General features: G+C 38.7%; 4 protein-coding genes across 8 annotated transcripts; all 4 read right to left on the bottom strand.

Annotated features, from left to right (window-relative positions):
- Positions 1-386: 386 nt before the first annotated feature.
- On the bottom strand, positions 387-7,532 carry LOC135678254 (bystin-like). 2 transcript variants are annotated; one of them, XM_065190842.1, is made up of 12 exons: positions 7,284-7,532; positions 6,997-7,200; positions 6,781-6,907; positions 5,057-5,105; positions 4,645-4,972; positions 3,950-4,029; positions 3,794-3,841; positions 2,240-2,386; positions 1,360-1,432; positions 1,200-1,272; positions 768-847; positions 387-665 (listed from the first exon to the last, which is right to left on the bottom strand). In XM_065190842.1, the coding sequence occupies exons 1-11, from the start codon at positions 7,407-7,409 to the stop codon at positions 768-770; spliced, it is 1,335 nt and encodes a 444-aa protein (XP_065046914.1). In that variant the 5' UTR covers positions 7,410-7,532; the 3' UTR covers positions 387-665. The 2 variants fall into 2 exon arrangements, with proteins under 2 accessions (XP_065046914.1, XP_065046913.1); XM_065190841.1 differs by having other exon boundaries at positions 387-658.
- A 1,080-nt stretch (positions 7,533-8,612) lies between these two features.
- On the bottom strand, positions 8,613-11,871 carry LOC103990663 (probable polyol transporter 4). 2 transcript variants are annotated; one of them, XM_009409876.3, is made up of 2 exons: positions 11,187-11,871; positions 8,613-10,653 (listed from the first exon to the last, which is right to left on the bottom strand). In XM_009409876.3, exons 1-2 carry the CDS (start codon positions 11,392-11,394, stop codon positions 9,278-9,280), a joined length of 1,584 nt encoding a protein of 527 aa, XP_009408151.2. In that variant the 5' UTR covers positions 11,395-11,871; the 3' UTR covers positions 8,613-9,277. The 2 variants fall into 2 exon arrangements, with proteins under 2 accessions (XP_009408151.2, XP_065046911.1); XM_065190839.1 differs by having other exon boundaries at positions 11,648-11,871.
- A 141-nt stretch (positions 11,872-12,012) lies between these two features.
- LOC135678253 (protochlorophyllide reductase-like) lies at positions 12,013-13,779 on the bottom strand. The gene is made up of 5 exons (XM_065190840.1): positions 13,624-13,779; positions 13,452-13,550; positions 12,840-13,371; positions 12,405-12,763; positions 12,013-12,335 (listed from the first exon to the last, which is right to left on the bottom strand). The coding sequence occupies exons 1-5, from the start codon at positions 13,672-13,674 to the stop codon at positions 12,180-12,182; spliced, it is 1,197 nt and encodes a 398-aa protein (XP_065046912.1). The 5' UTR covers positions 13,675-13,779; the 3' UTR covers positions 12,013-12,179.
- A 499-nt stretch (positions 13,780-14,278) lies between these two features.
- Positions 14,279-18,474, bottom strand: LOC135581827 (uncharacterized). 3 transcript variants are annotated; one of them, XR_010514878.1, is made up of 6 exons: positions 18,155-18,474; positions 17,989-18,069; positions 17,760-17,880; positions 16,939-17,217; positions 15,816-15,954; positions 14,279-14,672 (listed from the first exon to the last, which is right to left on the bottom strand). XR_010514878.1 is itself a non-coding variant. In XM_065190837.1 (6 exons), exons 1-6 carry the CDS (start codon positions 18,343-18,345, stop codon positions 14,601-14,603), a joined length of 816 nt encoding a protein of 271 aa, XP_065046909.1. In that variant the 5' UTR covers positions 18,346-18,474; the 3' UTR covers positions 14,279-14,600. The 3 variants fall into 3 exon arrangements, 2 of the variants coding, with proteins under 2 accessions (XP_065046909.1, XP_065046910.1); XM_065190837.1 differs by having other exon boundaries at positions 15,883-15,954; XM_065190838.1 differs by having other exon boundaries at positions 15,892-15,954.
- Between the last annotated feature and the right edge of the window lie 4,662 nt (positions 18,475-23,136).

The following is a 23,136-nucleotide window of genomic DNA, read 5'->3' as shown; positions in this document are numbered from 1 at the left end:
TTTTATCATTTATCGCATTCAATTAAATTTAGAGAATGATAAACTATGATTTGCTCATGTAAACTATGTTTTGCATTCAATAGAAAGGACCCAACTATGGCACTAAATACTGCCGTTGCGCAAGCAATTCAGTTTAAGATCTAAGTAATCCCACAAGTAATATCATCAAACAGGTGCAGTGCACTTTGTGATCAATCCATGGAAAATTTTGCTGCCAAGCACATGAATGCATCTGAACATTAAGATAGATGCTGCCTGGTCACTGTCACCTTGGGGAAGTCAATATGCATAACAGCCATGGGTTATCCATAAGTTAGGTCAGTGGTTGAGCTTTGAATGTGATGAACAATTGTGAGAACAGATACCAGCAGGCAGACAAGTTTAGCTCAGCTAATCTTAGATCATTAATTAATGGATGACAAAAATTAAGGATTTAAATAGGTCCATTAACACAATCTCACTCTAAATGGGAAAGAGGAAAAGGCACACAGCATCAAAAACTTATAATGCTGTAAAAGAATCAAGCGTGACCACACAAACACTCCAAGAACATTGCTCATCTATGTGTATGGCCTTCTATTGTAACTCAAGCAGACAAGGAGCTGTAACTCTACTGCAGCAGCTAAGTATGAGTTGAGATCCTCCCAGCTTATAGCACCTGCAACCTTGCACAAGGACGCATACATCAAATGAACATCTGTATCAGAAAGCAACAAATAAATTCAAAAAACAAATTCAAAATGATGGGTAAGAGAAGACCAAATTACCTAATCCTCCTCCATTGGAACTTCTGGAAAATCCCATCTATCTTCCTCGATTGGTTTATTGATCACAGAAAATGGTGCACGTAAGGCTAGTCAAGAAAACAATAGTACAATATATCTCAAAACTAGTTTAAACAGATCGTAATTCAAAACCAAAGAAATAAAACTCAAAAAATGGAGAGTGCAACTGTTATATACTATGCTGTAATCCAAAAAGGAAACCACTGCTGTAGATGCTGCCAAAAAACATCTCAATAGTTATCAGTTTATAAATTATAACCCCAAATGAAATGTTAAGTTCTGTATGGCAAGCCTAATCTGCAACTAATAAATTGCTCAAGTAACTAATAAATTAGAATAGAATACGTGCAATTTGAAATATTGGTTACAAAGCTACCAACTAGATTTTAACACAAGGAAACTGGCAAAGGATATATATAGACATACGATCATCCTCCTCCCCACGATTTCGGCTATTCTTCAGTTCTCTACGGATTTCAGGAGTAACCTAAGCAAACATTAAAATAAAACAAATCAGTAGATGCTTCAAAATTGTTCAAGGCATTTGAAACTGTAACAAGTGTTTATTTCATACCAAATGATGCTTCTGGTATTGTATTAAACGGTGAAGATCATCCTTCTGCTCCTTGTTCAGTTCATTCTTGTACCTGTTATAAGTATCAACCTCACTTATAAATGCATCGGTAATACTGATTACAACAAACTAAGAGCTTTAGTTGCTTGTGGTATATCTAAGTTCTTGCAATGGTACCTCTACTAGCCTTTTGGAAATCCTACAAGTTGGATCTGGACCATGTAGGTGGGACAAAACTATGCAAAACAAGTTCTCCAAGAATCCATTTGGACATGGGTTTGAATAGGTACAAGCATGATGGCAAACCCATCACCGTCCTATATTATCAGTACCCTCTCTCAAACAGACAATTCTGCTTTTGACCCAACAACTGTCACTCACCTGCTTTTGTATGAGTATAATCCTAACAGAAAATGCAAGGTCTAATGCATACCATCGTATACTATATCTTGGGACCTATATATGATGCAAAATGTCCATATAATTGAAACTTCGATCGATACACAGAAAGAAAATTTACTTCAGTTGGTTTAGTATCTAATATGATGTACCAGTTGTGCAGCTTAAACAGAGATGGAATGCATCAGATGTTAATACAAATGGCCTAATGACCTCGTGCTGATCATCACCAATGAAGCTTACTCTAAACACAAATAGCAGGATTGATTACATAATTTATGTTTCTGGCAGAAGCAGCGTACTACACTGGAATGCAAGTCAACAACCAGAGAATACCTAAAAGCAATGAGTAACAAAAGATGCAGGATACAACCAATACCAAAGAAACCAAATGTGATTTCTAAGAAAAAATACCACATTACTAGAGCATGTCCTACATAACATAATTTGGTTATTTGCCAGTACAGGTTAAAGAAGTTACCTTTGAACAAATGCAAGAAGTGATTGGTGCCATATAACAGGCATGATTCTTGTATCCTCAAGGAACCTCATGAAATGGGCAACTACTGCATCAAGCACTCGATATGGCAATGCATACTTCTTATCTAGAAATAGCTTGATAAAATAACTGCAACAAATTAAATGATAGCCAACATCAATGCTCTACTGCAGATAACTGTGCCAATAATCCATCTACGTATATAGGCAACTTAAATCAATAAACATATTTGAGCCACATGCTTCATGTTCACTGGAGCAAGCTAATAGTCTGTGTCCGTTAGACTCCATGAGATTTGCAGAACAATTGATCTTGCTCCAAGTCTCCAACTAAATAACGAGTTTATAATTAGCTCACATGTATAATGCATCAAAATTTGCCAAAGCCTTTCGGTATTTCGACAAGGCCTGTACCTTAGCTATTTGTTGCCGTTGAGGATTTTAAAAGCTCATCATAAAGTTCCTCAAAGAGACTGAAGTTCAGTTAAGTATTTTCATAATAAACAATGATCCTAGATAAAAGTACATTTAACATGAATCTATTAGCCCAAAGGCTGTTTTAAGGTCGAAATCCTAGTTTATCTGTTGTTTTAACTTTTAAGATTGTTACCAAGGACTGATCGGCCAAGGAGAACATGAAGACAAAATACCTTCAAAAAAATAGCTATAGAAGAACAAAGTGGCCCACCAATCACTTCATTGACAAAGAAAAAAAAAATCATACGTCTTCGAAATGTCCTTGTTTTATATAAAAGCTAGTTCAATGCAGTTAACCAGAACAATATCACATCCCTCAGAGAAATAAAGGTGGACTTAATTTTTAATATTCTGAAAATACAAGCATATTCTACGGAGTGACTCTCCTCTAAAGCACTTGTGTAAACTATATTTAAACAGATATGACACTGTTTACAACAAAGCTATGCACCAAGTTTGCAACAGCGCACATAAACAACAATGAGACTTTTTTTCGTTAGCATATTGTCTTATGGATGATAACAAATCGACCAGGTTTGCTATAAAGGTGACTTGATAATTTCACCATCAAAACTTCTCAAATAACATACCACAAAAATAAAAAATTGGCATCTCAGAAGCAAGATTTATTAAAGCTTCAACAAAGATTTCAACATCAAGAAAATAGTAAGAAAGAATACTGTTTTATAACCATTGCACTTGTATATTAATCCACAAAAAGATATATTAACCTATAGTCAATATAGGATTTCAAAATTATCTTGTAAAAACCAAATTAAATTGCATTAGGACCAAACACAAATGAAGTATAAGTTAGATATTACATTGTATTTTAAGTTCACCTTTAGTGTCTTGTGCTAGGTAATTTAACATGTATTCAGGAGGTATAAGATATACAGCTTAAACATAGATGTCAACAGATATCATGTATAGTAAATAACAAAATATCAGAATCGTGATTAATAAAACAGTGATATCCAATTTCAAATGGCAAAACTAATATTTGCTACTGCCCAAAAAGTAAACTAGAGAAAATGTAGCATGATTAGAATAATTTTACCTAGTTGTTCCACAGTATTCTAGCTCTGCCAGCTTCATGAGAGCTGCACTGTAAACAATGATGGATTTGTAAGTACATAAACTTGGTCAATTAAGAAAACCAACTAGCTGACAGCTACACTATAAATGACCAAATTCTTGAATTGTAGCACTTTACCTTGAATGAAGGGGCGGAATGGATACTTTCTGAATTATGCTTCCAATGATAACAGCTTCTCTAAGAGTGCACGTGCCCGACTGACAATAAGCAAATATACAATGTTTTATAACCAAAGAGCAACTTAATAAAATTCTTCTTCTTATCTAAAGCCCAAAGGCCAGATATAAATTCTAGGGAAAATTGAATGACTTGATGATTATTCAACTAGCCATAAGAAGATGTGAGAGTTTTTATAACTATAACACAGAACCTTCACAACATGCTAAACTTCTGTTAAGAATTAACATTTTCCAGAAATCAACCTATAGATGTATTCATATAAAGCTAGCAGATCAGTAATGACAATTAGCCAGAATTAAAGACCAATAGAGAACTTACCAACATAACAATTGATTTAAAGACAACAGATTATATTTGAAAATAATTAAAGCCAACATATCCAACAATTAAACATGTCTTGCTTCCTGGTCACGAAATGTCATCAAGATGATCACAATATTCTTACAAGATTAATGCTAAAAGTTAAAACAACAAGTCAACCCCAGATAGCATATCAGAGGGATAAATATCTTGATGCATGTATCATACTCATTCAATTAGTTTAGCTTTAAGAAATCAGTAGCTCTATAAGTTGAGACAAGGACAAACCTAATAGTATAGATCATATCATATGTGTTCAACCAAAGGTGTACCTGACAAAGTGGTAATAGAACACCCTTGAAGAAGGCAGCTGGCTTATAGAGGGATTTTTTAAGTGCTTGATACAGAGCAAAATGTAGTCGCTTATTCTTTCTGATATCCTCCCTAACTCGTGGGAGTAAAACAAGAGTGTAAAAGCGTTGGGCTTTTTTCACACTCAAGTTTGATGAGAATATTTTAGTTGCCTGAAACATTGCATTTGGAGACCAATTTTCTGGCTCTGTTAGATATAATACATCCTCCCAGAGTTCAATGGCCGGAATGTGTTTAAAAGCCTTTGGAATTTTCCCATTGGTATACCTACTGAGCAGCTTGCCCACCCTGTGCAAAATGAAACATCATACATTCATCATATCACATAACATACAGGAAGAAGGAAAAAAAAAAGAAAAGAGTGTAATGTACCCCTTGTACAGATCAATGATGTTACTATCCAATTTAGGAAGAGGTCGTTCTGTGAAAAAACATAGCCAGTAAAAAAGGATATTAGATTGTCATCAAAATAATTTAAGATCATACAAATAACACAAGAAAGAAAGCCATCTATTGGATGTAACAGGGACATAACAGTAAATACATCCACTGGATCTTACATATCACTTGAACACAATCAATTTAGTCTATACGATGAGTAAATAATTGATAACATCTATCAAGCAGCATTAAGGTAGAGATATATGAATTATATATATATATATATATATAAATAAATAAAAGAGAGAGAGAGAGAGAGGCAAGATACTGCCAACATCAACAATAGAAGGTGGTACACTTTATGACTGTTTTTCCAGGTTGATCTCGTTCAGTCCATGATACTTACCCAGAATGTACCCAGAATGAATTAGTATAGATCCATCGCACTTTTTCATTTGTGTGTGGGACAAGGCCAATATTCTGCCAGCTACAGCAGGCACATCCAGAAAAACAGTTAACCTTATCCTGGCCTATAATAGACCAACTTACCAAGACAAAATGTCAACGAGGATACCATGCCACAAACACTCACATGGAGTTGCAGATTAAATGTTCACTAGTACTTCAATAATCTTACAGTTTTTATATTGAAATGTAAGAAATATTTTAGTTTTAAAATGTTAATTTAACTGAGATGTCCAATAAAGACACACCAAGATGGTAGGAAAAATTAAACACCAAATAAGCTAGCAATTTCTAAGGCAACCAACTAATAATTACATTTATCATTCTTGGTTGCAGCAAAGAGGTTCCTCGGAATAAGGAAATGACATGGTATACACTGTTATGATGTAGGCCAACTTGCTTATACATCAACTCAAGTTGAGACCAATTAGAATGAGATCAAGTCAAATATGATTATAATTTGTATTTGTGGATGTAATGGGTCATATGCTGTATTCATATATGGTTGATGTTAATTTATTCCCCTAAGACACAAAAAAGTAAGCATATTACTAGATCTGCAGTTTTCTCGCACTGCAGTCTTATACTTGAGAATATCCACCTGAACAGCCTCTATAATTATTATATTTGTATCTTTGAAATTCTGTTGAAGCCCTTGAATACCGGCCGCACTGGTAATATTTCTTGAGGAACAATGGAGCACATAAGCAACATCCAAGATTAAGTGGGCATTACTGAGATCCAAAGTGAAATGCCACAAATGGTTTGATTTCTAAGAGAGACAAAATGGCAAATGGGACAAATATCTAGAGTTTGTACAAAGTTCTGGAAGATCAAATAGGCACTATAAAATTCTGGGAAAGTTCCAGAGCAACAAATTCTTTACCAAGCCACATGAAGCCATCTAAGAGAGACTACATCAGCCACGTAGTTAAAAAAAAAAACAATGCAAGATGGCAAAAGAAAGTACATGTTCACAATTTGAGTCAAGAGTATCACATCAGAAAATGAAGGAAGAATACATTAGGGACTAAACTTGGATATTAAATCTCAGCTACAATTTGGCAGAACAGTAATGCATTCTTTTTTTTCAAACTTTATTCCAGTCTTCCTTTCTGAGTAGCATAGCATCAAATTTTGGTTTTGATACGATTCAGAAATTTTTCATATTTCTAAACAACCACTAATAAGAAGTCTCAGATACTTTATACAACTAACAAGAGAGGAAACACAAAGGAGAATACACCAACCAGAAGTGACCTCCGCTTCCTTCTCTTTAATCCTTTGAATGATGATATCCGCCAGTGTGGGCTGTGGACCTGTCTTAGTAGACATAAATGCTGCCAAGAGCTTCTCGTCCTCCTCGTCAATCTCCACCTTAACAGAACACAAATCTCCAACTCTATACAATCGCCAATACAAGAAAAAGAAAGCAATGCAAAAAAGACTGGACAGAAACAACTCACTTCGTCGACGTCATACTGACTCTGGGTCTCAGAGAAGTCGTCGAATGCACCGGCGTCTTCAGCGTCGCTATCCGAAGCAACGGACGGATCGACCGACACGGCGGAGAAGGGAGTGCGGTTCTCTTCCTCAGCTTCCTGGAGTATCTCCTTCTGCTGATTGATAGCTTCCTTCAGAATTTTCGAGCTTAGGTCCGATGAGATCAACTGCGAAAGGGCAAAGGACTCGTCTTTATCAGAGTTAGAAGGCAAGAAACAGTCAGAGAGGGGACAGAGAGCGAGGCTTGTACCTCGTCTCCGGATTGGTGGTGCTTCGGTGGCCGGGCGCGCTTCTTGGAGACCACGGAGTCGACTGCGTCGAGGGCCACGCGGTGCTGCGGCGGCCCCGGCTTCTCCTTCCGCTTCTTGCCCGCCATTGAGGCGCTGATCGAACCACGGACGGCGGAGCGCAGCGGGAATTGGAGCCGAAGCGGAAAGACTTGGAGCAGAAAGCCCTAACGAGGGTTGTCGCGGGTCGTCTATCGGTAGATGTAACACAGAGTCACGTTTCATCGACAGCTGAGACTCTATATGGACACAAAGAGACCCAACGGATGTAATTTGGTTCGGTTCGATCGGTTCGGTTGTAGTGTGCACCAATTTTGGTTGATGAACCAAACCCGAATCGAGCCAGAATTAAGGCTTAGTCTAACTCGGATCAATGATAAATGAGATTTCGAAATATTATTTTTTTTCTGTAATGATAAACGAGATTTCATCTTAAAATCTTATTATCAATAGTGAAGATTTTTATCACCTAAGTTAATTATTTGAAAAAAATATATTAAATAAGGTTTCGAAGATAAAACATTCGAACTCTTCTCGATCGTACCCAAAAGATTTTAGCCCACATGGATTTGAACTAAGTCGGGTTTACCCAACTATGATCGACATATTCATTCGACTCAATTATCGACATTGGTTTCAGCTATAAACTTGAGGAAAAAAATAGTTAATTCAACTGCATGAGAAGACTTGATTTGTGGATCAATAAGACATTGTTACTGTGTTATTTAGAGTCAAAATTATTGTTGGACTCGGATGAATGACAGTTGGATGGGCACTATTAATAAAGGATTCTCATTCATGTTTGAAAATATTTCTTGATAATTCGACCAAACAATTTAATTACTGCATCAATTTATACTAATATTTGTTCATGAAGCCATTTCCAAGCTTTGATGAGAGTAGAATCCCATCTCTCATTATGTTTGGCCATCAATTCATCATTATTGCCTTCATATTTCAAGCTCATCATGAGTAATCAAGCCAAGATTATATGGAATATATAGAAAGAGATATATGTCATGTTTTGGACACAAAGCACAATGTACTCTCTAAAAACATAAAACATGATTGACTGCTAAGATTTTATGGAATATGAGTATATTGTGCAGGATATGAAAAAAGAATCCATTAAATGATTTCAGATCCATTAGGATGTTGTAAGACTACTAGCGGTGATTGAAATCATGAATAGACCAGCTTTGGCACTTCTAAAAACTCAGCTGTTAAAAGAAAAAAAAAAGGAAAATTGGAAATATTACCTGCATCATAAACACCTCAGCACATCCACCACAGAAAAAAGAAACTTTGAGTCCAGGTTACCTTCTGATAAAATATTCATTACATGTCATCCAACAAGTTCTTAATTTACAATGTGCAGAGTACTATAGAAGCAAACTGTCTTTTGGAGAGCCCAACATTCATCCTAATAACACTGTGTTAATACTTGATGAACCTGTCCAGGTAATTTCAAACCCAGATAAGAACACAGATAAGAATCCATCAGAAGAATAATCTTAAAAGCTCAAAGCAAATTGTTTCGATTTTGACCAGCAAATGATTTTCTTTGAGAAAAGAAAAAGTGAATGTCATCACAACATAGTTTCTTCTTTAAATTTTCTAAGTCATGGATCTTGAGGAGTATATGGAAGTATCCAACAAAGCTTTCAACAGTACCTGATTTGTTTCTGATATAAGTTACACAACTGTAACCAATGTTACAAACCAGTGATACAACAAAGCTTTACAGCAAGTGTAACCAAAGAGGATGACTCTTCCAATTGGATAAAATCCCTTTATACAGAAAAACCTGCCGGAAATCTAGCAGCAAAATGAATATTGGAAGTAAGATTCACGTAATAAGTTATAGAGCCACAAACAATGCGTAGAGTAGCCCAAATTTTCTTGGAAGAAGAATGACAGCCCAGAGTGAAACATAACTGCAATAGTGCAGGCCAGTCTAATCCTTTTGCACCAAATGCTCCGCATCACCAAGTTCAACCTCAATTGGCTGCCATTCCCTTCTAGTATCAATTAACATTTCAATCTGCTCCAGAGACTTGCCTTTGGTTTCGGGAACATACATGTTTATAAATATCACAGACATAGCTGAAATTGCTGAAAAAATGAAGAAGGTTCCTGCCACAGTAATGGCACGGCACATGGATAGGAAGGACATAGTAATCAGGCCACTGCTCACTCTATTTCCTACAGTTCCTAATGCAACTGCCTGGGCACGCAGCCTCTGAGGGAAGATTTCTGAACTCAATACCCAACAAATGGGGCCGATTCCAACTGAAAAAAAAGCTACATTTCCACATACAGACAATATTGCTACCAAAATTCCCACTCTTGGGTAAACCAGATTATTTCCAAGCAATGAAAGAGCCAGGCCCAAACAAAACAGGCAAACAGTCATGCCAATTGTGCTAACATATAACAAAGGCTTTCTACCAACTCTGTCAATTAGAAGGATTGCAACTAAGATAAATGTAGTTTTAGCGATGCCAACAGCAACAGTTGCAGCAAGAAGTTTGCTGTCAGACTTGATTCCTGCATCTCTGAATATGGTTGGACTGTAATATACAGTTGCATCAATGCCACTGATTTGCTGAAAACACTGTATGCCAATCCCAATAATCAGCATCCTACGCAATGTGGGGGAAGGCCACAGGAACTCCCGCCACACAGCTTTTTCCACATACTTCTCTCCCTCCACCACACCAGCAGCTTCCTCTATTTCGCGCAATCGATTCTCGACTTCTTTCTCATTCTCATTAATCCTCATTAACACCGATCTTGCCTCTTCTAGCCTGTTCTGCATAACCAACCACCTAGGAGATTCGGGGATCACAAGCAAGGCAAATCCAATGAAAACAGATGGAAGAATCCCAATACCAAGCATTATCCTCCAGCTTATGTGTTCAGAAAGACCAGAGAAAACATAGTTTGAGATGTATCCAAGAAGAATTCCAAGATTTATAAAAATCTCAGGGAAAGAGGTGAATGATCCTCGAGAAACAGTCGGAGATATCTCTGCAATATAAACAGGTGCAATCATGACCCCAAATCCTATTCCAACTCCAGCCAGAAGCCTGCCTAAAATCAGCACTTGAAAAGATGGTGCAAAAGCCATTATAGCAGCACCAGTTTGGAAAATAATTGCAGCTAAACCAATGGTCCATTTCCGGCCAATTGCATCTGAGGTTCTTCCAGCTGCTAAACTACCCACAAGTGAAAGAATGCTCAAACACCCAACTAAGACTTCTTGCTGAACTTCGGTTATATGCAAATCCTTCTGAATGAAAATAATGCATCCGCTCATAACACCAACATCTGCAGTATATAGGCCACAATTACAGGAGGTAAGTTTTGGATCCCTTATACATGTCTAGAAAAATAAGATATTGAAGGATTAAACTTGTCCAGCATCTACTGCATTAGCCTCTAAGATATAATGTATTTTTGAATTCCCTAATAAATCTGCTAGTCATATTGATATATTTCCTTCCTATACTATCATCTAAAGAACAGAATGTCACGGCCACCTTCCCTTGACTTGGATTATAGCGCATCTCTCTCTTATTGTGGGAAGCCAAATCTTTCCCAGATTGCATTTCCCTTCAGGTACCGTCGATTTGGACATTCTTATTGGGTATTGCATTCAACCTGTGACCTAGGATGACTTTGCGGTCTTATGACCTAAGTTGCAGTGTCGGCGCCCCCGCCCCCTGCCCCTTCTAAAATGGCGGGTTCAGAGACCTTCATGACCATCCTCACTTCGACCTTCAAGAAACTACTCGAGAACAGAATCCAAATCGGATCTTTAAGAGCAAGGGGTGGCAATAAAGGAGGAGCTTTTCTCTCACCGTAACCGAGGAGGACGGAATTTAGAGAAGCAAAGATCGCACAAGCGAAGATATATCTGTTGCTTTCGATTCCCCGCCTGGGTCCGTCGTCGCTGAGGTCGGCGTCGATCCGCCCGTACCTCCCCTTGCCTCCGAGGCCGGGAAGCATCGAGACTCCCTTCCCATTCCCAGTCCCGTCGCCAATCGCCTTGTCATCGTCCAAAGCCATCACTCTTCTCTCTCTTTCTCTGCCTCTCAGCTCTCAGGTTTCGAAGTGCCGGGAAGAGGAAGAACAAGAGATCGCAAATAGGGAAAAGCTCTTCGGGGAGGAAGGAAATTTCTCACGCGATTTGGACTTCTCCCCCGTAAGAGAGCGACCAAGACCAGCGCAGCCGGCAATCGAGGATATTGACTTCCGGTTCCCGCTGCTATTTAGATATTTTCATTTTCCAAGTCATACTAACACCGACTCAATTACCTACCATTCTGGTCACTGGTCAGTTTCCGTGGGGCCCACATTTGAGTCGGGAGCAGTTCCGACAGCGTTCGTTATGAGCATCGTGGTCGTCATGAGTTGGCCTCGTTCTTTTCCTATCCAGGTGACGTGGACGTCTGCCATTGGTTCTGCAGCCTTCCTTTGACATGGAACTCTTCTTCTGCGAACAGGTCGTGCCCTAATGAGCCAGGCGAAGCTGTTGCTGGCCTTCTCTGCTAATGTCCAAGTTCCTGTTGCTGGTGAAGCCAATCAAAAGGTACTCGAGAGATCCACACTGATATCATCTGCTTGTTCTAGTTCAGATGAAGACAGTGTCGTTGACTGCACACCGATTCGGAAGAGAGAGCCGAGTTTGACTAGATCAGCAGAGCATTAGCTTGTTGCTGTATTTATTGCAGACTAAACTTGTACAACAACGCTCTGTTTACAGCGCCATGAATGCAGCTGTGTGCACGCTAACCAGTAGATGAGATGCCAAATTCCGTAATACAGAAGAGCCATGACATAGGGGAATCACATTAAGCCAACCCAACCAGCTTCTCACTGATCTCCCACAGCTTCTGGGCTTTCACAGCATCACTAGCTTCCTCGGATAGCTGGTTCTCAAAGCTCGCTGAGTTATTGTTCCAGCTCCAGTACACTCCAGACTTCAACAAGCTCGGATCGCCCACGACCTGCAGGAATCGAAGAACAATTGTAAGAGTTTGCGTTTCATTGATCGATCGCTGCCTTGGGATCTGTACCTGTGCGAGCCTTTGCCCTGATTCGTCCTCGGAGACGAAGCCCTTCGTGATGAACTTCTGGAAAGGAGGGAAGAGGAGCCGGAACAGGGGGATGTGTTCTCTGAAGAGGCCGGTGGTGGCGATGCAGCCCGGGTAGAGCGACGCGAATGTGATGCCGGTGTCCTCGTGGAACCTCCTGTGCAATTCCTGCATCGTGAGCATGTTGCAGATCTTGCTGTCCTTGTACGCCTTCGCCCCGTCGAACGCGCCTCCGTCGATCATGGCGGAGCTGTTGCGGCCGTCGAGTCCGCCCGCGAGCCCCCGCAGGTCTCCCAGTCCGGCCTTTGGCGGCACATTCCCGGCCAATGTGTTGGTGTTCCCTGAACGGGTTTCGCAGATGCTGCGGTCAGGTCCTCTAAATTGCAGCTGCTGGTCGAGGGTGGCGTGCACAAGTACCTGTGATCGAGCCGAGGATGATGAGGCGACGAGAAGGGTAATCGGATTTCTTCAGGTCCTCGAGAAGCATGTTGGCCAGCAGGAAATGCCCAAGGTGGTTGACGCCGACGCTCATCTCGTACCCGTCGGCCGTGTACGTCGGCGTGCGGGCGGTGGGCCGGTAGATCGCCGCATTGCACACGAGCACGTCGAGGGGCCTCCCGGACTGCCGGAAGGCATGGACGAACTGCCGCACGCTGTCGAGCGATGCGAGGTCCAGGTGCATGATGGAGTAGTTCTCCTTGGCCATGCCGGCCGATTGCGCGGCCTTCTCGGCCTTGAGGAAGTCCCTGCAGGCCATGACAACGTGCCATTTCTCGGTCTCGGCGAGAGCCTTGGCAGCGGCGAGGCCGAGTCCCGAGGAGGCGCCGGTGATTACCACCACGCCCTTCCGCAGCACCTTCTTCCCGTGCACGGCGGATTGGTTGAGCCCTGGAGCTGCAACCGCTGTGGTCTGGGCTTTCACTACTCCAACTGAATGATTCGACTCTCTCTGCAAGTTCTCACAATTAGGATCTGCTGATCGATCGATATCCTTCTCAGATTTGCTCAGGTTAACATGGGATCGACTACCTTAGCACGAAGAACTGGAGCGTTGAACTGAGACTTGTGATGCTCCAAGATGGAAGACCCGAGGAATGCAGATTCCTTGACTGTGCAGGCCACCTTCCCCTGCACCAAACTCACCGAGCTGAGCCTCAAATTGCACGCAGGGATGAAGGCAGTAAATGAGAGGGATGCTGACCTCTTTCCGGGCAGAGAGAGCTGATGGAAGGAAGGACGCCTGCAGAGCCATCGAAGAGTAAGCTAAAACCAGTTGATGTGGTTCTGATTAGAACGAGGAGATGGAGGAGGAATTTATACTGCCCAACGACGAAAGGAAAAAAGAGCAGTCGAGGGATAAGGTAGTACGCAAACGATCGCCCGGTCGTCCAATGAAACCTCGAGCGTTAGATTTCTTCGGCGGATAGATTTTGGGTGGAGGGTTGGGCTGTTGGGTTGAGGCAGCTTCCACCGAGTGCTGAGGGTTGTGCCTCGAGTTATTGGAGGAGATTGCTGGGATCCACAGCTTGGACGGTGTTATGGAAAAGAAGAAGCTGTTGGAGGGTTGACAGCTGATGAGGCGTGGCCAGATGGATGATGATGGGCGTCATGTGCGTCGGTTCGGTGGGGTGGGCCAAAAAGTGGGGACGTGGGATGCACGTGACCGGAGGGCTCTCCGGATGGCACGTGTACGTCTTGGTCGAGTCCAACTCCGGGCTAATTAGCACAACAAAACATATTTCCCAGTAATTGACGTGCAGATATCGAGGAATAATTACATATTATCCTCCTAATTAACTATGGTCAGTATTCTATTTCTATACATATTATCCTTTAGCCCATCGAACAACTGGATGTACTCCATGCAAAGAATTCATTAAATCTGGCGATGAACTATTCTTGTTCAAAATAACAATAGAATCGATCATCCTTCTAAAGAAAACACGAGAAGAAAACCATCAAAAATACACTCAAAACTGACATTTAATCATCGCACATTTTCCATAAGAAACTGAGATCAAAACTTGTTGATAGCAGCCAGGTTTAACGCTCCATGGTCATTAATAGTCAGTTCACAAGTCTCCACCAGGTTCCAAGTTCAATATAACTTCATCGGGAGCAGGTAGTGACCTCAAGGGCCAGAAACTCTTCTTTTTCTGCTTCACCATGCAAACTCTTCTAGCTGCCTATCTCTTTAGCCCTCTTTCTTTTTCTAATCTTCTTCTTTGTAGCACCAGAATCCACACCATCCTGCAATGGAATATACTGTATCAGATACCTAGAGGTGGACATGCAATAAAGTGCAGATCGGCCACATCAACTGCCAAGAAAGAAACAGCAAAGAAAAGGAAACAAGGAAATTGCAGTCAAGATGGCATTTCCCAGATAAATTGATTTCTTCTATTTTTCATGCCTATCCATATTGTTGCTCATATGAACATCCAAGTATATAAGAGCATAAAAAATCATTGACCGAAACCAAAGAGAGAATCATATGGCCCTTTTGGTACATGTCTACACAAAATCCATGAATTGTACATGGCAATATGCACATCTCCTTGCTCTTCATAACCAAATTAAAAACCTCAGATGTTAATGGCAAGGTAAAAGAAACAAGAAGATAATATCATCGAGCCACTTATATAAGGAAGAAAACATAAAGCACATAAATGTAGTCAAGAAAAAGAAATACAACTAGAAAATTATGATGCTCACAACCCCTTTATCTTGTATTACTTCAGCCCTACCCACATGAAACTTTCATGTGGGTCTGCTTGATGGATAAGATTGACCACCTGTGGTTTTCATGGAAGCATATAATGCGTGCAATAATAATGCTACATAGCTCAGCAGTAGCTACATTTCTATGTAATTCAACAAGTCTTAGCCAAATTCAACTCCCAAAATAATTCAAGGAGCCAGCTAATAAAACCATCAGAATCATCATAAGTTAAAAGGCTTAAAGAATGGAACCACCATACGTGATCTAATAGACAACCTTCAGAATGCAACTAGGACTTGAAGGTTAGATACCAGAAGCTGACCATATATTCTTATCTGTAAATAGACTGATTATATCAAAAAGGATAATAATCACTCGGTCTTTTCCTATTAAACAATATTACAATATGTACAAAAATTGTAAATCACAAGCTAGAAATGAGTATACAATGCAACAACATATAAGCTTTAGCTTTGTATTTGTTCTTATCTTTGTGGTATATAACCATAAAAGGAAAAACAGAAAAGAAAAAGAATATCTTCAAAGTGATCTTGAATAGGCAACGCCTCTGACGGTAACAATGCAATTGTCTATAATACTATAAGTTACTCTCTTGCATTCAACCCGCCATCCAAAAAGCAGAAGAAAAAAATACAGACAAAGAAACTTACTCAGGTGAAGAGCTGCATACAGAAGACAAAAGTGAAAAGCACTCATGAATAGCATCACCTATATTACCAAATTCACCTGATTCTGGGGAGCTGAAGTATCATCTTTCTTTTTCTTCTTACATGAGAGTGGATTTGGTCCCTGTACGAGATCAATCAGCAGAGGTGATTGATTAGAAGTGAAATTTGCCAGAATTGAATACATTGGTATTTCAAGAAAATACCTTACATAGTTGACTAATGTAATTTTTTCATAGCCATATTGTTTTGCACTGAACACAAGCACCCTTAGAAACCAAGAATTTGATAAGCAAGGATCTCGTGCTATTGCTAATGCCAAAATGACTCAACATGAAGTCACATTTTAAGTATGAGTTAGATTCCAAACATGATTGACAGGATATTTAAAAATTATACACTACCTTATAATAAGATTCTTGTTCCAACATTATCTATAAGAAACTTTATGTAGAGTCTAAAAGTTTGGTACACAATTGTAATTTGATGTATCATTAGTTAAGCACCTAATGTTCTCTTTTCAACTTATAGCAATAATATATGTGTAGCATTTAATACTTGCAGCAAAAAGGTATCCCAGGTTGGAGCATATAGACATAAGATTAGGGCCAAAGGGGCTCCTTGTAAAAATAGATGCTTCAGGAGCAAGGCTATGCTAATTTTCCCTTTATCAAACATGAAGAGAATAGTTAAGGATCAAGGCAATACTAGAGACGATTTTACATGTTATGCAGACATTCGCAGTAGAAGAGTTGTGAGATATGGTTAAACAACTTAATATGGCAATATTGGGTTGGACAACTTAATGTAAGCATTGAAATTTGATTATATTGTATGAGGTCTTCCATAAAAAACAAGTGCCCAATTATAAACATGACCAAATAAACTGCTGCATAGGATATATAAACACGATAAACAACATCATGTCCAATAAATGGACATTAAATCAGGATATGGTTTGGAAAAAGCATTCTATTGATGCATAGAACAATAAAAATAAACATGATGAACGGGTTCATTCACTATGTGCTAAGTATTCGAGAAAGAGAGAACCCGCATCACTGGTTACTGATGTCAGAACACTGAACTGAAGATCAGAAAATTGTACCTTTGCCCTCTTTCTCTTAAATTTACTTTTCTCTGCAACACCTAGCATTCTTTTTGTAGTGATAATATTTCTTGTAAGCTGTGTGCCCTCTGTTAATCGGTTAGTAGAATCATTTGTTATTACGCCCTTCAAATCACTCTTATACAGCTTCAGATATTCTGATTCGCCCATATGCAAGCGCTTTTCCTCGGTGGACTTGGCATACTGTCGCTGCTGTGCAGAGGGTTGTTCGATGAACAAGGAATTTCTAAGACCATATATCACAGGAACACCAGGAACCTGTATTCCAGCAAAAGATTGAGTTATTGCAATAAAGAAATCTAAAAAATAATTAGACATCCTACTCAAGCAACCAGCAAGAAAAATCTGAAAAGAAACAATAATTCGAACGAAAACATTAAACAAAAAAAATAAATTAAATATGAATGCATACAGAAACTATAAACCATAAAATTGAATTGTATTATCTTAGATATGTGCACAATTGTTTTTGAGTCTGTAGTTGCATCTTTTTACATATTGAAGTCCATTCAAACGGAACACCACAATATAATTCAGGTTTGCTTGAGCCGTATCAATTTATGTAAATTTCTTTTCTCTACACAAATTCCAAAGAGCTTATATCAATGAATGTTCAGCTAAGCAGCGTTGCCATGTCAGGCCATCAATCCGTAAATAATATCCACCTTATTGCAATAATGGAGTATTCTACACCAATGTAGAAAAAGGAAATTGATGACAATTTCCAACAGGTAATTCAGCAGCCTGAAAAGCAATGGTCAATCATGAATATAAGAGACCAAAGAATAAACAAAACCCACCTCCCGAAACTTTCTACGCATATCTGCATCTTGAGTGGCGACAAAGAAATGCTCAGAGTTCGTCTCTCCGATTACCGACTCAACACACGCCGTAGCACCGACCCTCTTCTCATGGTCGCACCTAAAACGCCCCCAAAGTAGCAATCTTTATGTCAGTAATGAGATTCCGAAAGCAAAAGGATCGTATCTTTAGCAAGATAGCAAGTCGATGAGATCAAAGGACAGAAACCTCGCCGTGAAGAGCTGCTGGGCGGCCTCAAGGGCCTCGGAATGGGACTCCCCAAGGCTTCTGAGCTCTCCAATTATGCATCTGCGTAGAAACAAAAGAAGCGCACAGAGTTAACACTCTGTCGACATAGAGGACGAAAAGAAGAAATACGGGAAGAGGGAGGGACCTGGTGGTGAAGAGGAGGGCGCGAGCGCCGAGTAGGTGGGAGATGACGTCGTCGGCCGGGGTAAGGCGGTGGTGGAGGAGGTGGTGGATGAAGGTGCCGTCGCAGAGCACCTTGTAGGGCTCCCGGAACCCGAAGCACGCCGAGTAGAACCGCACCACCTTGCGGTGGCGCTTCTGCTTCTTCACCCTCATCGCCGCCGCTCTCGATCCGAACCCTCACCCTTAATCCCCCACCGGGGATTCACCCAAACAGAAACGGCTTTTGGCCTCCGAGGCGTCAGCAGAAGCGTAAAAAGCCGCTCAAAATCCGAGGCCGCATCCGCCCGTGTGAAAACCTAGAAGAAGATAGTCGTATAATGGAGGAGCTAACGGATCCGGGTATAATACAGTTGGATCTTGGATCCGGACCCGTTCAACTGCCTCCCTCGATTTACCCAGAACGCCATTTGCCCTGCCGAATCACCCATAAAAGTTTATGGCTGATGTGGTATATATATATATATATATATATATATATGGCAATATCCCTTCCTAATTTAATTGCTTGAAACATCCAAATTAAAATTAGGTTGATAGAAAACAGATGAAAGGTGATTGTCATCTGTTCATCATACTTGAGAGCAAGCAGAGGAATACTGTAAGCAAATTACAGAAACATGTTGCAGAGGCTAATGTCATGTTCTTAGTTAAATCTCATCCATTTGGTTTCTGTTTCTTATTGATTTAGATAATGACCAAATATGTTGCTTGATGAACAGATAAAATAATAATTCGGACATTAAATAGTTCTCACTTAATTACAGTTTTCGATTTTACCACTATTAACATTTAACATCTGGTTGTTATCTCAATCCCCAAACTAATTTAAGCATCAAGGAAGTGTTTGGTTGGCAATCGATAGATTAACAATCAACAACCCATCTCCTTAGTTAATATAATCCTAATTTATATTAGAAGAATGTGGTGATTATATTTTAAGACATAAATAGGACAGTAACATAGCAAGAAAAGATAGCAACATGGTGATTCTTCAGTAGTAAAAAGAAGGAGAAAAAGATTGAAAAATAAGAGAAAGAAATGGAAGAAAACAACGACAACGAAGAGATATCGTTCTCAATCATTCGACAGTGTTCTCATCTCAGTTAGATCAAATATACAGTAGATTCTTACTATGATTACTTGGGGAGAATTAGGGAAGATTTAGATATTGAGCACAGTAACGTGATCCTTGTATCCCAGTTATTCTCTTGTGATTGTTGCTAGGGTTTTAGGCAAGATATTGATATTTGTATATTCATTATTCTTACAGTGGATTATCTCTAGTTTGCCCGGTGGTTTTTACCCTTCACATTGAAGGGATTTTCCACGTATATCTTGGTGTTTTATTTTATTGTGGTTCCATTTATTTCTGTTGTGTGTTATAGCTTACTAGTATTTGTTCATATACAAAAGTTATTTCTCTTTATATCCTATCAACTAGTATCAGAGCAGGGTTGTAGTGATTTAATTTTATATTTGAACATGGGGTCAGTAATGTTTCTCGCATGATTAGTTTAAATAAAAAAAAATTAGATGATAGGAAAACGATCTCTTGTATTGCAAAGATTTGTATTGACCTTTGTAGGGGATAGTGTAAAACCCATAACTATGACAGATGATGAGTGAAAGATATTAGATTGAAAAACAGTTTGGTTTATTCAATAGTGGCTTGATGATAGTATTTTTCACTATGTTTCTACTGAAAGTTATGCATATTCACTTTGGAAAAAATTGGAATGTCTTTATGAAAGAAAAACTATTGATAACAAAGCTTTTTTAATCAAAAAACTTGTGAACCTAAAATATAAATATGATATTTCTATTGTTGAGCATTTAAATGAAATGCAGAGTATTACTAACCAGTTATCCTCTATGAAAATGTCTTTTGATAATGAGTTGCAGATATTGTTATTTTTCAGTTCATTGCTAGAAAGTTTAGAAACACTAACGGTTTCCCTTAGTAATTCTACACCAGATGGTATTGTCACCATGAGTCAAGTAACAAGCAGTTTGTTGAATGAGGAGTTGAGAAGAAAGAATTCATCAATATCTCAAAATGATTCAGAGGCACTTATCTCATAGAACAGAAGAATGTCAAAGTCTATAAGCAGTTCACGTATGTATGTGTAGGAGCAAGCCAAGATCAAGTAAAGATATTGTTTACTATAATTGTGATGAGAAATGACATTACAAGAACCAATATAAGCAACCTAAGAAGAGCAAGAAAAAGGAAAAAGAAGTGGAGTCTATAGAGTCAAAAGATAATATCACAACTACAGTACATGATGGTGATTATTTGATTTTGTCTCCTTCTAATGATTTTTTTTTTGTGTGTTAGGATCTTGAGTGGATGATTGACACAGGTTTTTCTTATTATACTACACCATGAAGGGAGTTTTTTACTACATACAGGTCTGAAAATTTTGATGTTGTCAAGATGGGTAATTATGACATAGCAGATATCATTGACATGTGAGATATCCATTTAAAGACCAACCTTGGCTGCAAGTTTATACTTAAGGACGTGAGGCATGTGATTGACTTGAGGCTGAATTTAATTTTAGTTGGGAGACTAGATGATGAGCACTATGTTAACATATTTCACATGGGGCAATAGAAGCTCAATAAGGATTCTTTTATTGTGACTAGTGGAAAGAAATGCTATATTTTGTACAAGTTGCAGGCCAAAACTTGTGGTGAGCAATTAAATGTTACAGAGAAAGAGTTCAGTAAGGAGTTATGACATAGGCGATTGAGACACATGAGCGAGAAGGGGCTGCAAGCTCTTTCCTAGAGAGAGGTATTGTTAGACCTTAGAGTTACATATCTAAACACTTATATTGATTATTTGACTGGTAAACAACACAGAGTTTCATTTGTTAGTCCTGCTTTGTCTAGAAAAATGCATGCCTTAGATAGTGTTTATACAGATGTATGTGATCTTTTAAGGACAAAAAATCTTGTTGGATCTATTGATATTCTTGGTATAAGTGGTGCACTTTATTTTGTCACTTTTATAGATGATTTTTTCAGAAAAGTTTGGGCATGCTTTGAAGACCAATGATCAAGTGATTAATGTCTTCAAAGAGTTTCATGTCAGAATTGAAATGCATAAAATCACATAATAATGGTAAGTATATAAGATTATTTAGTGATTATTATATGTCATATGAGATCTAACATAAGATGACAGTTCCTGGTACACCTTAGCATAATGCAATTTCAGAGAGGATGAACCATACCATCATGGAAAAGATCAGATTTATACTTTCATAGGTCAAGCTACCTAAAAAGTTTTAGGGTGAGGTTTTGAGGACTATAGTTGATGTGATCAATTTATCACCATGTATAATCCTATATGGTGATGTTGCAGAGCATGAATGGTCAGGGAAAGATGTTTCCTATAGGGATTTGAGAGTGTTTGGTTATTGTGCATTTGCACATGCTCCAAACAATGAGAGATCCAAGCTAGATGGTAAAACTAAATAATATATTTTTCTTGGTTACTCATATGATCGGTTTGGTTGTAGGCTTTGGGATACAGAAAAGCAGAATGTGTTCAAAAGCAAAGATGTAGTCTTCTTTGAGGATCAAACCTTTAAAGATTTAAAGAAGAAGACACCGACTAAGACTTATGTAGAAGGATTAGCATATTGTAGCACAATTACTCCTACAGTATATCAAGGTGATGGGGGAAATGTGTAGGAAGATAATGTAGAGCCTGATGTTGATCTACCTATATGACAAGTTGAGCAAAAAGAAGTTTGAGAGCAACTTCCCACAGAACCTAAGTTGATAAGATATTCTAGACAACATCAACCTTCCAAAATATACTCTACAAATGAGTATGTAATGCTTACTGATGCAGGTGAACCAAATAGTTACTAGGAAGCGAAGTGGTTAATTACTATACAAGAAGATATGAATGCTCCTCAAAAGAACCACACTTATAATTTGGTACTACTGCCAAATAGAATGAAAATTTTACCAAAAGAAAGACAGGAGATATGCCGACAACTAATCGACATGACTTCACATTGAGGAGTCATGGGGAAGCCTCCCTTATGGGCTAAAGGGAAAGATTGTTGGGTTGGCAGCCCACAGATTCAGCCCATAGTGGGCTTGAATAGCCCACTCCTTACTATATCTAACCCTAATTCATATTAGGGGGGTATGATGGCTGTGTTTTAGAGACATAAATATGATAGCAACGTGGTGATTCTTACAAAAGTAAAAAGGAGGAGAAAAAGACAGAAAAGAAAGAGAAATAAATGGAAGAAATCAAGGATAATGCAGAGAGATTGTTCTCAATCACCCAATAGTGTTCTTATCTTAGGTTAGATCAAAATCTATAGTAGATTCTTATCGTGATTACTCTGGAAGAATTAGGGAGGATTTAAATATTAAGCATAGTGACGTGATCCTTGTATCCCAGTTATTCTCTTATGATTTTTGCTAGGGTTTTGGGCAAAAGATTGAGATTTATATATTCATTATTCTCATAGTGGATATATTGATGTTCTATTTGATTTGATATTTTTATAATTCATATTTATTATTATGGCTTGCTAGTATTTATTTATATACAAAAGTTATATCGAATATACGTGGAATTCGATTGAATTTGATCATTCCTAATGTCCATAACATATAAATATTAAATAAATTGAACATTTTAATTTAATAATACTCTTTTATATACAATTGGATAATGTGTCCTATTTTTTTCCGATACTTCCATCAATTTTTCATTTTGTATTATATTTGGATGTTTTAATTAGATACTATATAAGCTTAATAGAAAAGTGGATATTTGACTTATACGCGGTTGTCTCTCCTTCAAGACACGACAGCCGGTTAGTGTTCAATAATCATGCCACGTGTCCATGATCCAACGGCACAAAGCACGAGTTAATACGTGGCATGCATCCAAAGGTCAAAATA

This window comes from Musa acuminata, chromosome BXJ1-7 (assembly GCF_036884655.1).
Source record: "Musa acuminata AAA Group cultivar baxijiao chromosome BXJ1-7, Cavendish_Baxijiao_AAA, whole genome shotgun sequence".
Taxonomy (NCBI): domain Eukaryota; kingdom Viridiplantae; phylum Streptophyta; class Magnoliopsida; order Zingiberales; family Musaceae; genus Musa; species Musa acuminata.
This window is presented reverse-complemented; position numbering and strand designations above follow the sequence as displayed.

Excerpts from the sequence above, each read along its gene's own strand:
- LOC135678254 (XM_065190842.1), bottom strand. The coding sequence starts at position 7,409 with ATGGCGGGCAAGAAGCGGAAGGAGAAGCCGGGGCCGCCGCAGCACCGC. Across the intron at positions 4,973-5,056 it reads ATCATTGATCTGTACAAGGG|GGTGGGCAAGCTGCTCAGTA; the intron begins GTACATTACACT and ends CATTTTGCACAG. Across the intron at positions 2,387-3,793 it reads GAATACTGTGGAACAACTAG|TTATTTTATCAAGCTATTTC; the intron begins GTAAAATTATTC and ends AATTTGTTGCAG.
- LOC103990663 (XM_009409876.3), bottom strand. The coding sequence starts at position 11,394 with ATGGCTTTGGACGATGACAAGGCGATTGGCGACGGGACTGGGAATGGG. Across the intron at positions 10,654-11,186 it reads TTCCGTCCTCCTCGGTTACG|ATGTTGGTGTTATGAGCGGA; the intron begins GTGAGAGAAAAG and ends TATATACTGCAG.
- LOC135678253 (XM_065190840.1), bottom strand. The coding sequence starts at position 13,674 with ATGGCTCTGCAGGCGTCCTTCCTTCCATCAGCTCTCTCTGCCCGGAAA. Across the intron at positions 13,551-13,623 it reads CTCTCTCTGCCCGGAAAGAG|GGGAAGGTGGCCTGCACAGT; the intron begins GTCAGCATCCCT and ends AGTTTGGTGCAG. Across the intron at positions 12,764-12,839 it reads CATCCTCGGCTCGATCACAG|GGAACACCAACACATTGGCC; the intron begins GTACTTGTGCAC and ends AAACCCGTTCAG.
- LOC135581827 (XM_065190837.1), bottom strand. The coding sequence starts at position 18,345 with ATGAGGGTGAAGAAGCAGAAGCGCCACCGCAAGGTGGTGCGGTTCTAC. Across the intron at positions 17,881-17,988 it reads CAGCAGCTCTTCACGGCGAG|GTGCGACCATGAGAAGAGGG; the intron begins GTTTCTGTCCTT and ends GGGGCGTTTTAG. Across the intron at positions 17,218-17,759 it reads TGCGTAGAAAGTTTCGGGAG|GTTCCTGGTGTTCCTGTGAT; the intron begins GTGGGTTTTGTT and ends GCTGGAATACAG.